At 32.7% G+C, this 18,008-nt stretch overlaps 1 protein-coding gene and 1 pseudogene across 2 annotated transcripts; one reads left to right on the top strand and one right to left on the bottom strand.

Moving 5' to 3' along the window:
- Positions 1-4,225: 4,225 nt before the first annotated feature.
- Positions 4,226-8,275, top strand: LOC125870899 (LRR receptor-like serine/threonine-protein kinase RGI1). Its single transcript, XM_049551448.1, has 2 exons — positions 4,226-7,222; positions 7,568-8,275. Exons 1-2 carry the CDS (start codon positions 4,372-4,374, stop codon positions 8,101-8,103), a joined length of 3,387 nt encoding a protein of 1,128 aa, XP_049407405.1. The 5' UTR covers positions 4,226-4,371; the 3' UTR covers positions 8,104-8,275.
- Positions 8,276-12,347: 4,072 nt separating this feature from the next.
- On the bottom strand, positions 12,348-18,001 carry LOC125870902 (uncharacterized; annotated as a pseudogene). Its single transcript, XR_007446952.1, has 10 exons — positions 17,843-18,001; positions 17,469-17,753; positions 17,285-17,375; positions 14,758-14,891; positions 14,603-14,681; positions 14,386-14,521; positions 14,138-14,295; positions 13,929-14,052; positions 13,512-13,802; positions 12,348-12,615 (listed from the first exon to the last, which is right to left on the bottom strand). The product of XR_007446952.1 is annotated as an uncharacterized LOC125870902 (transcript).
- Between the last annotated feature and the right edge of the window lie 7 nt (positions 18,002-18,008).

The raw sequence follows: 18,008 nt of genomic DNA, 5'->3' as shown, positions 1-18,008 counted from the left end.
TTTATTTATTTATTTCTTAAATTGCCTATAAATTCAAATTATAACNCCCCCCCCCCCCCCCCCCCCACCCCAATTAAATAAGAAAAGACAAGTCAAATACTTATAGACAAGTTTCTAATATGAAATAAATAAACGAAAAAAGAAGAAGCATTTCATATATACTATACTTTTTAAAATAAAATATATAGTCCAACTCTAACCAATAAAATAACAAGAAAATTGCAAGGGGGGTTTGGTATGTTGAAGCAATTAGTGGACATAAAATAAAATTGGTGAGATTGTTAAGCTCACGTGAAGTACCCTCAAAATCTGGAATTTTGTTTGCCAAAAGCTATCATTATTCCTACTAAATTCCACTTACTTACAATTTTATATTTGTTCTCTTTCTATTTTTATATTTCACTAGTGATAAGTGATAACAACTCTATGCTCAGGGGATCTAGAAGGGGCGAGGATGTTCACTTGATAAAAAATTAGTATATTATATATATATATATGAGGTATTTTTTAAAATTTTAGTTATATATATAGAGAGATATTTTAAATCCGTTGAACATAAGATTAAAAGTTGACTTTGTTATTTATAGGGTTCAAAATTCAGTTTGAGCTTCCAAATTTAAATTTCAAGTACTATATTTTTATTTCCTGAATCTCCTTATTGAAAATCTGATTTCGCCATTGTCTATGACCACCTTTTTAAATTAAAAAAAACCCTAGGAAAAGTACTCGGGAAATCAATATTCTTTTTCAGGTGTGCATTTGATAAATTCACTTATGTATATAGCGTAAAACACATTAAATAAATATGGTGCAATGAACTCAATTTATAAAATATTAAAAGATAAAAATTGATCTCTAGCTTTTCTTATAAAATATCTCATGTTACATCAACTCGATCATTTTCATTCTACTTTTGTTTTTACTCTTCTCCATTTATTTTTTTCAAACGTTTTTTTTTAAAAAAAATTTCTACTTTTGATGTTCATTTTAGGAGGCTAATGGACCCTACATATATAGGTCCCACTCTTTAGATTTGATTTTCACTTTGGTCTACGTAATCACAATCAACATGTACGTGTGGGTGGATCTTATAAATTCTCTATGTCCTTTACCTAAATTTCATCTTTTTTTGGATAATCATTGTTAGCTAAATTTGAGGAAAGTATTACCAGTATTGATTGTTTTGCTCCGAGCGATAAAATTAACCTATAAAAATATGATATATTGAATCCATTAATTATTAAATTAGTTTATTCCGATAGGTTCAAATTAGCTTATCGAAGTGTTAAGAACTTAAGATAGTTTGAACTAAATGTGTTACTCAAATTAATTTTATAAAAAATATATATTGACTTTTTTTTCCTTGATAAAGTTATATTGCCAAGATGGAGAAACTTTTTGTTAGTTTTGTTTGATAATAAATAAATTAGTAGAAATTAAGTAAAATAAATTGAAACGGATGAAACATTAAATTCTAATTTGTGACTTTTGACTTATAAGTCATAAGTCAAAAGTCAATTTCAGTCGACTCTAAAAAGAAAAGTAAGCAAATAAATTAAAATAGAGGAAACATTAAAGTCTATATGGGGAGAAATGACAAGGGAAGGAAAAATAAGAAGAAAATCATTGTCAGGTGGAAAATGAAACTACCATTAATAAAATGAAAATGAAGATAGTCAATTAATTAAATTATTAAGGTTCCTTTATATTCACACATTTTTTGCTTAAAACCGAAATTAAACATAATTTTGCCAGTTTTTTTTAAAATAAATTAAAACCATAACCCAAATCAAACAAAAGAAATGTTGATTTTTTCTTTCAATATCATTTGGTTTTGATGTATGGTGAACACCAATATTGTACAATCCTTGGGAGCAACAAAATAAAATGGAATTAATTAATGGAGAATATAGTAAAAAAGAAAGATACAATAATTAGTGTCAAATAACTTTATTAAATATTCCATCCTTGTGACTCCCATAATTTAGTTTTTTTCTAACTATATATACTAATAATTTAATTGATATGACACTGCAGACTTTTAACCATAAACAATAAATAAACAAATAGGATTCCCTAATATTAATTAAACATAATTTTGAAATAGTTATGGCAAGATTTTGTTTCCTAATACATAATTAAAACACAAATTACATTGGATCTTGAAGCAAAATTTTGCTAATATCGATATATGCTCCAACGTTATGTGTGGTAAAATAAACTTAGGAATAGTACTTATTACCCCAATAACTTACAAACACATCCATGATTTTACGCGCTAATTAAGGTTTAATAAATAATTTAAATACGAGTTAGGGTAAACAAATCTTAATTTTTAATTAATTATTAGTTGATGTAATAACTTGAGAAAATAATGTATGTTATCCAAAGATGTCACGCTTATATACGCATGGTATTACATGTTTATGATTAGTTCTCATGTTCATTAAATTAAATTACGTAAACAATGGAAAAATATGAAGGAAAAAAAGTGATAATTTGTGAATTTATACAAATGCGCTATGATAAAAATAATTTTTAGCCGTAATAAATATACACAACATTAATTAATTGTCATCGAATCTAATGTCGCTATTGACTTTATAAACTTCTTTTAAATAAATTCGTAACTTATTTAAATTCAACTTAACCCATCCATTTCACTCCTCGATCTGCTATTGAATATGTAGTACGTCATAGTTCAGAAGCATGCTGACCATTTCACTAACATGTAAAAAAAATACATTATGATTAGAACATGGCATAGGTTCTTGAGTCCTAGTAATATTTTCCCACCCATTGCTTCAATTTTAAGATATTTAATCCAATAATGTTATTTTTTTACGTAAATAAAACAATAAAATTACAATGTTTTTTGTTTTTGCTCAGCAATGACATAAAGTTAATTAAATTGAAGATTTATTATAAAAATAAAATGACGAAATCAAAATTTTGAGATGACAAGAAATAATTGGGAACATGTGAAAAGCCAAGTATACACCATAATAGTGAGGGGATCGTGATAATATCAACTATCAAGCCTAGAATATCAATATAAATTATCGTGAGATGATCGAAATTTCTTCATTCTTTATTAGATATTTTTGATTCAAGATTTGATTATAAAAATGTTAAGTATGTTGAAAGCGTTACTTCAAAACATGCGTAAGACCCTATAACACACGAATACAAGTTAGTTCAACTTTAATATGAACATCGAACTCACTACTTTATCATATATAAATAAATAATGTAAAATATTACATACAAACACTTACCTGGTTTTGGAGCTAACTGCTCTCTCACTCTCGTGTTTTACTATCAAACTCCAGCTGTGTTGCCTCTTTCCCCTCTAAGCATGACTTTATTTATATGTTCACGTAAATTTAATAATTTTTGTATAGTATTTTAATAGCAATTATGAATTTAACTATTATTATCTATTAACTCATTATCATAAAATAAAGATAAGTTTTTGAGATAATTTTTTTCTTTCTTTTTTATTATTTAATATTTATAATATTGCATCCTTATATACACTTTATAATTGTTGGACTATAATGATATTTTTTTAAATTAGATTACAATTACATAATTAACATTAAAAAAACAATTTACCATCATATTTACTTCATTAATTATAATTTCCTTTTCAATTTCATAGTACTCTAAACTCTTTGTCTAAATTCTAAATCTGCGGCAGAAAGTAAAGTTATATTAAACACAAATGTATACTTATATAAAAGGAAAGATTTTCATCCAAATGGTTAAACCATAGTTAAAATCAAACAAGTAAAACGTGACGGCGTAAACAGGACCAGAGTCAGCTTATGGTCAAGTAAAATGATTTTTATCTATATATACTACATATCAAACCCTTTTTGACTTATTCATGAAAATTCTGACTCCGCCGCTAAGCGCCGCTGAGTATCCTTTTCGATTTGTTCATGAAAGTTTTGACTCCGCCACTGAACCCGCTGAGTGAGTGCTAATATATCAAGGAGGGTGGTGGGAGTTGTAGGGATCCTAGGGGAAGATGGTGGAGGTGCATAAGAGAATTGCCAATCTCAATGTATTCCTTGCTTGGTTTATTTGTTAACCATTTTTTTTGCCTTTCTTTGTTTAATTAATCTTCTCTCTTTTCACCTTTAACATGTTATTTTAATGTTATTTTAATGTTGTTGTTTTGCACTATCACCAATAGAAAAACTTCAAGTTTTTAAAACTTTGAGTTTGAGTAGAAACCAAGAAAATACACACAGAGAAAAAAAACAGAGCAAAACCCAAGAAACAAAAAAGAAGGGATTTTTACTTAGTTTTTTGATATGCAATTGCAAACCCAAGAAGAAATTTTTGGAATTTGAGGCAAAGATGTCTTCTTCTTCTTCAAATCCCAACAAAAAATACCATTTTTTTCTTTTCTTGGTTACCCTTTTCTTCACTTCTTCTTCTTCTTCTTCTTCTTCTGCTGTTACTGATGTTGTTGCACCATTTTCTAATTGGGACATTCTTGATGATACCCCATGTAAATGGTCTTTCATAAAATGCAACTTTCAAGGTTTTATTACAGAAATCAATATTCAGTCTATTCATCTTGAACTTCCTTTGCCTACAAATCTTTCTTCATATAAGTACCTGAAGAAGCTTGTTATTTCTGATGCTAACATCACTGGTACAATACCCTTTAACATTGGTGACTGTTCTTCACTTGTTACTATTGATTTGAGCTCAAATGGTCTTGTGGGTACCATTCCTTTAAGCATTGGAACCCTTGTAAACCTTCAAGATTTGATTTTGAACTCAAATCAGCTTACTGGGAGAATCCCAGTTGAGATTGGGAACTGTAGAAACTTGAAAAATCTTGTTCTTTTTGATAACAGGCTTAGTGGTGGTTTACCAAGTGAAATAGGGTTGTTGTCAAATCTTGAAGTGTTAAGAGCTGGTGGGAATAAAGATGTTACTGGTAAAATCCCAAATGAGTTTGGGGATTGTGGGAATTTGACTGTTTTAGGCTTAGCTGATACAAGAATATCTGGTTCTTTGCCTGTTTCTTTGGGTAAGCTTAAGAATCTTGAAACTTTGTCTATTTATACTACAATGTTGTCTGGTGAGATACCTTCTGATTTAGGTAACTGTACTGAGCTTGTGAACTTGTATTTGTATGAAAATAGTCTTTCTGGTTCAATCCCATCTGAGCTAGGGAACCTTAGAAAGTTAGAAAAGTTGCTTCTTTGGCAGAATAATCTTGTTGGTGTTATACCAGAAGAGATTGGGAATTGTACTAAGCTGACTATGATTGATTTGTCTTTGAACTATTTGTCTGGGAGTATACCATTATCTTTTGGTGGTCTTGTTGTGTTACAAGAACTTATGCTTAGTAACAACAATGTTTCTGGTTCAATCCCTTCTGTTCTTTCACAATGTACTAGTCTTGTGCAGTTGCAGTTTGACACAAATCAGATATCAGGTTTGATTCCTTCTGAGTTGGGGAATTTGACTAGTCTTGTTGTGTTTTTTGCTTGGGATAATCAACTTGAAGGAAGTGTGCCTTTAACTTTGGGTAGTTGTAGTAACCTTCAGGCATTGGACTTGTCACATAACTCACTTACTGGTAGCATTCCTCCAGGCTTGTTTCAGTTGAAAAACCTGACTAAGCTACTGTTGATTTCTAACGATATTTCGGGTACTATACCTCGAGAAATTGGATATTGTAGCTCATTAGTGAGGTTAAGACTTGGAAACAACCGGATTGCTGGTGGAATTCCTAAAGAAATTGGAGGTCTTAAGAGCTTAAACTTTCTTGATTTGTCCGGAAATCGCCTTTCTGGACCAGTTCCTGATGAAATAAGTAGCTGTACTGAGCTACAAATGGTAGACCTCAGCAGCAATACACTGGAAGGTCCCCTGCCTAACACTCTGTCTTCACTATCAGGGATTCAAGTCTTGGACGTTTCGAATAACCGGTTTGGAGGGCCTATACCGGCTAGTTTTGGGCGTCTTGTGTCATTGAACAAGCTGATTCTCAGTAAGAACTCGTTCTCAGGGTCTATACCTCCATCTATTGGCCTGTGTTCGAGTCTTCAATTGCTAGATCTTAGCAGCAATGAGCTCTCGGGAGGCATACCGATGCAGTTAGGAAAGATTGAGTCCCTTGAAATCACTCTCAACCTTAGTTTCAATGAACTAACAGGTCCAATTCCTGCTGAAATTTCTTCACTAAGCAAGCTGTCGATACTTGACCTTTCGCACAACAAGCTTGAAGGGAACTTGAATCCACTAGCGAGGCTCGATAATCTTGTCTCACTGAATGTCTCATACAACAACTTCACTGGTTATCTTCCGGACAATAAGCTCTTTCGACAGTTGCCATCATCAGACCTAGATGGAAATGAAGGTCTATGTTCATTCGGAAGGCCTTCGTGTTTTCTCAGCAATATTGATGGAGTAGGAGTAGCTAAAAATGGAAATGATGAGGGAAGGTCAAAGAAGCTCAAATTAGCCATTGCATTGCTAGTCATCATGACAATAGCAATGGTGATCATGGGAACTATTGCTATCATACGCGCACGAAGGGCGATGAGAAGGGATGATGATTCAGAGATGGGAGATTCTTGGGCTTGGCAGTTTACTCCATTCCAGAAGCTCAATTTTTCAGTGGACGAAATACTCAGATGCCTTGTGGATACTAATGTCATTGGAAAAGGGTGCTCGGGGATGGTCTATCGTGCAGATATGAACAATGGGGATGTCATAGCAGTGAAGAAACTTTGGCCAATAACCATGACTACAACTAATGGAGGCAATGATGAGAAATGTGGGGTACGTGATTCGTTCTCTGCAGAAGTTAAGACGCTTGGTTCAATTCGACACAAGAACATTGTCCGATTCTTAGGGTGTTGTTGGAACAGAAGCACAAGATTGCTCATGTATGATTACATGCCTAATGGGAGCTTAGGAAGTCTTCTTCATGAGAGGAGTGGTAACCCTTTGGAATGGGAATTGAGATACCAAATATTGCTCGGGGCAGCGCAAGGGCTCGCCTACTTGCACCATGACTGTGCTCCTCCAATTGTTCACAGAGACATCAAGGCCAACAACATTCTCATTGGTCTTGAGTTTGAGCCTTACATTGCAGACTTTGGCCTCGCAAAACTAGTCGATGATGGTGATTTTGGTCGTTCCTCCAATACAGTTGCTGGTTCTTATGGCTACATTGCTCCAGGTAAAAATTTTTTTTATTTCATGTCATCATTTTCCTTACACCTAGCATATTATTCTGAGTATACATTTTGCTTAGTTATAGTATAAGCATTGATTGCGTATTGCAACCACAACAACATACCCAGTGTAGTCCCACAGAAAAAGAAGTAACGGATGTGAAAGCATAACAAAGCATGCTGAACACTAACTTCATCAAAATAATATGATAATCGAAGTACAAGAAACAAACAGTAGTAACAAAAATCGAAGGACAATGATTGCACATTGCATTTATCTACAAAGAATATTAGTAGTTCTTGATGATCATTGATCCAAGTGTACCAATATTGTTCATTTTTCATTACAGAATATGGCTATATGATGAAGATAACTGCAAAGAGCGATGTCTACAGCTACGGAGTGGTTGTATTAGAAGTCTTGACAGGTAAGCAGCCAATCGATCCAACAATTCCCGAAGGAGTTCATCTAGTTGATTGGGTAAGACGGAAAAGAGGAGGAATTGAAGTCCTCGATCCAAGTCTCCACTCGAGACCAGAATCAGAAATCGAGGAAATGTTACAAGCATTAGGAGTAGCCCTGTTATGTGTCAACTCCACTCCTGATGAAAGGCCTACAATGAAAGATGTAGCAGCAATGCTAAAGGAAATCAAACATGAAAGGGAAGAATACGCCAAAGTCGATGTTTTACTCAAAGGCTCTCCAACAACAACAACAACTACTGATCATAATCAAGAAAACAACAACTCATCAAAGGGTGTTTTAGCAACATCTTCATCAGGACAGAAAGCAAGAAGTATGTATACAATGAGCAATAGCACAAGCTTCTCTGCTTCATCATTGCTTTATTCATCATCATCATCAAATGCCAAAAGTGGTGTTTAAGTGATTCAACAAAACTTATTACATTTGCATTAAATTGAAGTTTGTCATATTAGTTACTATTAGTTTTAAGTTTCAATAATCCTATGTTTGTTTGTTTGGAATTTTCTGTAAAGAGAATTAGAAAGGTAGATATGTGTGACAAGTTGAAACAAAACAAGCCAACTTATGCTAATTTGGCTTTTTGAGCATTTTTAAGCTTTCATGTAGCTACTAAAGTCAACTTTATTCCTCCTTGTTTTAAGGTTCATTTTTGAAGCTTTCAAACAAATATTTGGGACCTACATAAAAATGAGTATATAACAAAACAAAGTGCATGAAACACTAGTGATTATTGTACATCTTTTGTCCTTGATGTAGGTATTTGAATAATGATACTCTAAGACCTTATAAATAGGGCAGAGTCTACATACATCCATTATTTTCTGACTTCACTTGTGGATCACCAGATTTGTTACTGTTGTTGTATACTATAAGGGGTTCATTTGGTGCGTGGAATAAGGTAGGATATGCCAAGATTAAGTTTGGAATTAAATTTATACTAAATGTCTCACCTTATCTCATTCCAACTTTCAAGTGGGATAAATTAGTTCAAAAATTATAATTTCAAAACTATAATCCTTAAATAATTTAGTTTCCGAATCAAATGACCCCTAAGACTACTTTGCTTTATCTTTTGCTCCTCCCAAACTCCTCTTTTTCTTGAAAAATTGACTAATAATTTATATAATAAACTCCTAAAGAATCATGAAAAAAACTTAATCAACTTTGTGGATTTGTACTTTTGTAGTGGGAAAGAAAATTTGGGAGAGACTTTTAGGGGCAAAGCATTCCCCACATGCCTTTTTTTAAGGGTGGGTTTGGTATGTTGGAAATTATTTCAAGAGAAAAACATTTTCCACTAAAAGGGGTGTAATCATACTAACTTTTAATTTGTATCAATACAAATCTTTTTTCTTATATTATATTATCTTGCTATTTAATTCAATCTTTAATAGTCAATTTTTTTAGCAAAACACTATGTAGTTTGCTATTTATAATAGTTTTGTTAATTTATTTGAAAAATAATTCACTCATCAACCAAAATTGAAACTATTTTTCATGAAAAATGTCTATTGATCGTATTCTAATCTAAATATTTTTCAAACAATAACATGTGTCCTAATTTAATGATTTTCAAGAGATAACAATAGACGAATATTTGTCATAGTTTCAAATTTTACCAGATGTGGTGCAACATATGAGTTGTAATTTAAATTTTGTTTTGTACTACTTGGGGAAAAGTATCCTCCATTTATCTGAAATAATAATATGGGACTAAGCTTTATTGTTATGAAAAAATGATTCCCTTACCTAATTTGGACAATAATGTGGTCAAATATGAGTACTGAAACCCAAAGCAATCAATCATGAAAAATTCTCAATACTGAAAAAGTGTAACAAAAGCTAATTAATGCCTTAACTTTGAATGAGTTTTCCAAAGTTGAAAGAGGCATGCATGCATGTGACTAATTTGACATATGTAGTTAGTAATGTAGGAATCAAGTACTATTAGGCTCTTTGCCAAATTGTCATGCATGTGTGCCTAAACAATGTAAGCCCTCCTTTAGCTCTCACCTTTTTTTTTTAATAACAATGTAGTGAAACAATATGAAAGTAGCAATGTCTAGTTTGTCAGATAAAAAAATGATTTCTTATGATTATTTATAAATTGAATCGTATGTAATGAAACAATATGAAAATAACAATTCCTAATTTGTCGGATAAAAAAGATGATCTTATGATCATTTATAAATTGAATGGTATGTAATCTTAGTTTGACAGATAAACATGATATTTAATTTTATCAATCATTTACAAATTAAATGGTATGTAATGAAATTATATGAAAGTAGCAATCGCTAAATTACCAGATAAAAAAATGATCTCTTATGATCATTTGCGAATTGAATGATATTGTAATGAAAAATATATGAAAATAGCAATTCCTGGTTTGTCACATAAAAAATGATCTCCCATTTACAAAATGATGTATAATGAAACAATATGAAGTAACAATTTTGTGTTTGCTAGATAAAAAAATTGCCACCATTTATAAATTGAATAAAAGAAAATAATATGATTATATCTCTTATATATAAAAATAATTACCTTTCATTATAAAAATTAAGATCTCTTATAAAAATAGACGGAACAATACACTTTCGTAATTGCAGTGACTAATATCATGATCCGTCACTTTGCCATTCAAATAAGAGATAAATATAAGGGGGAGAAACTATCCAAGTCTGTGACACTAGGCCCTTAGTTACAGCAAGAATCCTTTTGTATCTTTACCAAACAAAAAATAATGTAATATTTGGGGTGGAGCAAGATAGTAGATATTGAACCCTCTTAGACTTTTTCGTGTGTTCGAGTTTTTATATTTTGAAACTCTTTAGAGAAAATCTTGCTTCTGCCGCAGATAACGATGTATCATTCTATAATAAAAGACGCCTAAAACCAATGGACCTGAAGAAAACATATTAACGCGATTAAAATTTAACCCCAATTAATAGACATTATATATATAAATCTTTCGAGATAAATTTTTTTTATGTGATTTTAGGCCGTCTATCATGCTTTCTCTTTCGTACAACACCTTCATCACCAAAGGGTGGCCAAGTTATTGGGCCCGAGGCTAAACCACAAAGAAACCCAAGAACTAAACAACCCGATAGTAGATTTGTATTAGGTTGAGTACAATCCAAGTAATTGTCATCTGCATTTTTGGGAAATTCAAGGAAAAGGGAATTATATCATTCAAATTCAATAAACAAAAAAAATAATACTTATTGTGAGTAAAGTAAAATAAAAACAAATCTCCATTTTTATAATTACAGGTTGTTTATAAAGTACTTAAGAGTAAGAAATTAATGATAATGGTACTATATAATCTATATAGATGATAAAATACTGAGTTTTAATTTCAGTTAAAATGGTACTTCAAAGTCTAACCCTTGGATTAACATGATCATTTAGAATATTATTTTTTAAAAAAAATATTATTTTTTATAATTTATATTATATAGTTTATTAGATAAGTTTGCCATTGAATAAGCTTGAATTAAAAAGATAGCTTACAACATATAATAACTTTTAATATATTTAAAAGTCAAATATTAAATCCAATAAAACCATAAAATTTAATTTTAAGGTTCACAACAACAGAATTGCCCAAAAGGTGGAACACATTGGCCAGACTTAAATCCAATTCTTTTGCAAAATTCATTACAATCTGGATAGTTCTCACATTTTCCTTGGCACACTGGTGATTTTTCTTCACCAACACTTCCTCTTGCCACCGTCACTTTGACAATAAAAAAAAAATGAAATGAGAAACATAAGTGCAATAAATGTTGAAATTAACGAGTCGTGGCTGAATCAAAATTTTCAGTAAGAAGAATTAAACTATAAAGAATAAACACAAGGAAAAGATTGACAAGTGGTTTAATTAACATCTACTATAAAGTGTAATTTTCTATCAAAGAGTACTCAAAATTTGAATGAGCCCCTTCTGTCCCCTATAGCTATATCTCTAAAAACAAGTATTTAATTTAAATATAAAAAAATAAATACACGAAGTAGATGAGAGGATTCAATGTGGTAGAACCCTCATTCCATCTCCCTAGCTTCGCCCTTGAAAACAAGTAATTTGATCTACGAACATTCGATGTAAAAATGTTTATTCTAAAATAATTTTTTGTATTTTTTTTGGATTTGATGTATATCGCATGAACCTGACCAACACAAAAAGGCGTGATAAAATTCAAAACGAGCACGATCGTAAATAGATTTTTGTGTTCATGAAATAACTGATATAATCAAATGAATAGAAAAAACAAATCAAATTAATTACATTTACTTACCAACTGAGAGAATGAAGAGAATCAGTATTGCACTCCTTGAGATTTTTTCAGCCATAATAGGGAGGAATGTGATTTTGATTTCTCTAATTTAGGGTTTATAAATGACTTTAGAGTGGTACCATATAATAATATATATAGGTGGTAACAACTAATAATTGACTTTATTTTTTTGCTAAATTAATATTTATGTGTAACTATTCAATTAATGCGGTCATGTTTATGTTAAATACTAGGGTAGGGAGGCCCGTGGCAAGCACGGGCCCAATAGTCAAAGTATTATGCTTCTGAAAGTGTTGTAATATTAATGAATCAAGGGTCAGGGCATTTGTAGAAGATAGATAATATCATATATTTGAATATGTACTATTAGAAATATTTAGAATATGTACAATAGACATCAGTATGATGTCGAGTTGAACGATTTGCACATACTAACTAATGGAATATAACAAAAACAATATACATGTTGCAGTATCATATGTAGAGGATACTGCAGTTTGCCTGGCCACAGTTAACCTTCCTCATGAAATAAACCAGAGCATAGGGAGAGTCCTTATTATATTGTCCCTATCATAAGCAAAAGTGAAAAAATGGTGTGAGGGAGTTCCTGCAATTACAAAGTTTAAAGTATGTTAGAAAGTGCAATTATGGCAAGAGATAGGGAAGTTATTTTAATATAGGGATAAAGTAGAAAGAAATGCATGGAATAATCATAAAAGTGTTAGATTTGCTGATAGACAGAAACCTCGTTCCTATTCTTCCTACTGATAAGTTTGTATTAATGTGTAGGACACCATAAGGAAGTAGAATAAGAAAAATGTAGAATGTATGCAGTGCAAGTTATGCAGCAGAACATGTAGATAGGCTTATATTGGAGTGTGAATTGATAAACACTAAGGAAAGAGCAAAAGGAGCCTAGAGTTTTCTGCTATCACTAACATAGAGGAGACATAAGGATTTGTTTGACTGTGATTATGTTTTTTAGTGTTCAAAGGCAGTTTGCCTGCATGTGAGTTGAGCTGTTGGTAGGAGTAGAAATAGGAAGGAGTAATAAATTGTTGTGGCTGTGCACAACAGCTGCTGCTAAATGCGAAGTAATGCAGTGTGTGAATTGTTGTAACTAAAATAACCTATTTCAACAGTGAACATGAGATGAAGAAGTAAAAAGAAACTGTTTACAAATTCATTTTAGCATGGATATGAAGATGATTAGAGAGTTTGTAGCCCTGAATTAATGTGAGCCCTTGCAATGTTAAGTCAGATATAAACACGAAAAAATTGTGATATTTGAAAGGAGGTAAGAGCAAGTGAGAAAGCAGTGCTATAACATAAGTATGACACTTACAATGTTTTACAGCAACTATATGGATACGTGTATAAAAGTAAGTAAACTACAGCCAAAAGTAGAGGTTTTTAGCAGGAATTTTTGTATTAATTGTAAGTATGTGGAAATGGTAAGCATTCTGAGGTATAGTTTGGTGTGAAAGGGAGATGTAGACTGACCTTTTAGACCTTTTTGCTTGGTGTGGGTGGTTCAAATTTTGGCGGGCCATCTGAAGAACCAGCTGCAGTAGTTGTTGCCATCACTTCTACCTCACTTATTTCCAAAGGTTTAATCTTTTTAGAAGTCCTATCAGTGGTGATCTGTGGAGTATGTTCTTTTTCCGTGTAGGAAAGAATGGACAAAGTTGCATGCGTGGTATTTGAGCTGGCCCAAGATGACTTCCTTAGCTGAATTGCGAATACTTTGTTTGACAGCATCTCATGGACATGAGTAAGAGACAGTGATTGTCGCTGTAAATATAGCAAGTTAGATTAAATAGCTTAGAACAAAGCATATGTGGTACATTGTTTGTGCTGAAAATGTATGGTATTATCAATATAAGTGTGTTCAAGTAGTCAGTGGGAATGAGAGATAACCTTAGTGCAAGTTATGTCAAATATGTCTTCTGTTGTCATGGACAGTATTTTTTCCCCTAATTCAGCAGAGATAGATGCTGTGGTTGTAGCAGTATTGTCAATAAGATCAATTTGGAAGCTACAGCTGAAATGAAGTGAAGTTTCAAATATGTGTATAGTATATGCAATATTTTGTAGAAAGTGTAATTTAGAATTCAAAAGTATAGTACCGAGGCACTAAGGCTGTTTTCCGATTGCATTTTGGACAGTCAAAATCCTTTCTATCCTTTGTGCACTTCTTCTGTTTGCAGCCTGAGCATTCAAGCACACAGAAGTCTTGGAATTCATCTAATATGGCCATCTCTGCTTCAACATAGAACACTCCCATCTGTGCGCAGTTTTGATTATTTAAGCAAAGCTACAGAATGAAAAACTGAATAAGGAAACTCTCAAATGAGCAACGTGAAGTATTACTTACAGAAGGCGTTGATGAGATTTGTGCAATAGAGAGAAGTTGTTGGCCAGCAGTAGTGACTATCATGGGAGCGGTAGATGAGCTTGTGGAGGTTTTATCTGATGGACAACTTAACAACATTGTTTTGTTTTCTTTTGCCCTATTGTTACAACAGATAATATGTTTAGTAGGTTGTTTAGATGCAATTTAAATGTATAGAATAAATACGAAATGGCAGTACCAGTTCATGAGTGCGACTGCTTGTGGGTAATTAGGATTCACACGTAGCGTGGAATTGTACCTAGTCTGCAGTGACAACCCTGTATAACATATAGGTTGTATATTGTTTTGTTAGTGTATAACATTATGTTGGCAAGAAGTTGACTGTATATGTACTTTGATAAGTAGAGATTCCTATACTTCTTCCGAGGATTACAAGCAGATCTGCCTCTGTTGCCATTTTAGAGGCAATTTCATGTCCTTCTATTTCTCCAAAATCCTCCCATAGAGTGAACAGAAACTGAGTTATCCTGACAGTGTGAGAACATAAGGACAAAAGAGTAAGTACTATGATAATGGTTAGACGATAATTGATGGTGGGAACAGAGAAAGGGGATGTAATGACCCGGACCTGGAAAATCATTTTTTTTGATAATTTTGAATAGTCATTTAACTATAGTTAATTAATTTACAGGTAATTTAATTATTTTTAATAATAATGGGTCAAATATGAAATATTAAAATATGTTAGTAGGGTTTAACATTTTAGTCCACAATTTGAGAGAGGAAAAGAAAAGAATTGTACGAGAGAGGCGCAGAGGCGCAGTTGGCGTCGCAAGAAAAATAGTTCGTGCTTCAGGTAAACCTAAAGTCTAATTCTTATTGTAAGTAGTTTTCTAAGATAGGGGTATACATTAGTATAATAATATCCTCCTTGTTGGAATGTCGTTTAGTGATTGTTGTTTGGAAAGATTGTGGCCAAAGATAATGGCAATTATATTATATTTAATAAGTATTTAATGATTCAATTTAAACTTTTTTTAATAAGTTTTTGGTTAATATAAGCAAGTTACTGCTTATTGACTCATTAATGAGTTACTGTGTTCATGATCCTTTTAATAATATAATGTTTATTGCATTAGACATTAAATAATCCATCTCACATGATAGTTTTAGTTTTCTGTCAAATTAAGTTGGGACAAGTTAGTGATATATATATATATATATATGAAGGGTTGATGATGACGTGATCATTGGAAAGGAGTATGTTTTTTTTTACGAAGTTAGTTAATGGCTGCATATTTCTTCGTAGACTTGAATAATACTGGTTCATTGTTAAAGGACACTGGTTATATATTAAATTTTTGTTTAAGAATTATTTTTGAGGTTATCATAATAAGACTCAAGTTTGATATATTGAGATATGTTATTAAATATTGGGTGTAGTATATTATATGAAAGCTATTAGGGTTGTAGTGTTTGGAGAAATTATGACTTAACCGTAGACTTGAAATTTGAAAATATGAGAGTTGACATGTTAATTGGCACCAAGATATAAGAACTTGATTTTAGGTTTGGGTGAGCTCTTGGGTCTAGTTGGACATAGAGTAATATGAATATTGTTAATTTCGAAATCTTATTGTGGTTATTTATTTGAATAGATTGTATTGATTTGGAAGCTCAACGAAAAGGGAAGGCTCAAGTCTAGGAGTGATTGTTCGGTTATTTGAGGCAAGTGAATTTCTAAACCCTTGTTAAGCGTATGGAATTCGTGTATTCCCTTGTGGTATATGTTTGGGAGTAATGTGATCAATTGTGTTGTTGTGAATTGTGCAATGTTATGAAAATGGTCATCTCCTAATTATTTGTGTGAACATGTCATTTGCATTGTTCTGAGACATGGTTGTGATAAGTGTTATGTGCATTGAGAAAGAATAAGAAATTAAAGAGGATGTACCATTTCAAGGGACGTATCGCGCGCCGCGAGATACTATATTTCGAGGGACGTGTCGCGCGCCGCGACGGATATTATATTTCGAGGGACGTATCGCGCGCCGCGATGGATGCATGGACAGATATGTCCCCCATGGGTCCCGGACTGAGAGACAGCGGGTGTGTATCATTAGGTCAGACATGCATCACTATTCTTGACATTGCATTTCATTACATTGCATTATTTTTATTATTGATGAACTTGATCTTGTGTGTTGCTGATCTTGTGAGTGCCTCTTTGTGAAACTTGTTATCAACGAATATTGAGTTGTTATTGAGAATATATAATCTGTTAGAGTGTTTTTGTTGAGCTGTATGATTTGTAAACTGTGAATTGTTAGGTTGGGTTGGTTTTATGCAGGTTGTAGCTATGGAGGTTAGGATGGGGTGTAAGGAGTACCCGTATTCTGTACCCTTAGCTTGTGTTTAGAGGTTTGCTTGTTGAGTACCGTGTGGTTTGGTACTCACCCCTTGCTACTACAATCTTTTGTAGGTTACGAGCCCGGATCTTCGTGATACCTTCCATTCTCTTCGTTTTCGAGGTTTTCTGTGGAGATCTGAGAGGTAGCTGTTTGTCATCTCAGCGAACCTTCTTACTCCTGTTTATGATTTTGTTTTTACTTGAAAGACAACGTCATTTGAGACTTGCATATTTCATTTCAATTCTAGTATTTACATTAGAGGCTTATGCACGTGACAACCAGGTTTTGGGGATTGAATTAAGTTGACTTGTTTTCGTAATAGTAATTGTTATTGAACTTTGCTTTATTTCCGCACTTTATAGAAATGATTGGGTTTTAGGCTGACTTGTCTTGGTGGGATACGACGAGTGACATCACATCCATTTTTGGGTCGTGACAGGGGAAAAGTTGTTACTGAGTCAAAAAATTTGCAGAGAAGGGGTAAAGAGAATGTGAAATGTTGTACTTACTGATTGTCACAAAGGGTAATTTCTCGACACTTATGATGACTGCGACCGGCATTTTTTTGAGGACCACAACGAATAACAATTGCCAGTATATCTGCGTATGTAATATATAAAGAATTGTTGCAAGTCTTCTGCAGCAGCGCAGATGTATATTTTAGTCTGATAATAGCTAGTACAGTGGATATACCTATTTCAGCAGCAGAATCAACCATCAAATGAGGAATGCGGTCAAAGGTTGTGATATTCAGCTTTGTTGGGGTGGAAGTGGTTTTTCAACTTCATGAGATGGTTTGATTTGTTCAATAACTGTTTCTTTGTCAAGAATCCAGTAGAATTTATGTATGGGCTTGCTGTATGAAGCTGGGGGGACTTTCACTTTTGCAGTAGAGATCAGGTAGGTATGGAAGAGTTTTAGTGTAGCTGCATACTGCTCAATTTCGTCAGCGTACATAACAGCCTTAATTTGGCATTCCTGAAGGTAAGAGTTATACAAAGTTGAGATTAAGTAAGTTGAGAGGGAAAGAGCAATAGTGGTAACATAAAATATACTAATGAACTGACCTCTTCATCTTCCAAAATCAAATTTTGGAATGTACATTTCTTGTCAAGGCTTTCTCGTGGGCGTCCTATTTCGACAATTTGAACTTTGCAAATCCAATCTCATGTTGCAGGTTCTATTTGGGCGATGTTCACTCTTAGTACCATGTTTGTAGAAAATATAGTTAAC

The sequence above is a fragment of the Solanum stenotomum genome, chromosome 7, assembly GCF_019186545.1.
Source record: "Solanum stenotomum isolate F172 chromosome 7, ASM1918654v1, whole genome shotgun sequence".
In the NCBI taxonomy this organism is placed as follows: domain Eukaryota; kingdom Viridiplantae; phylum Streptophyta; class Magnoliopsida; order Solanales; family Solanaceae; genus Solanum; species Solanum stenotomum.
Note: the sequence above shows the minus strand (reverse complement) of the source record. Positions and strands in the feature narration are given on the sequence as shown.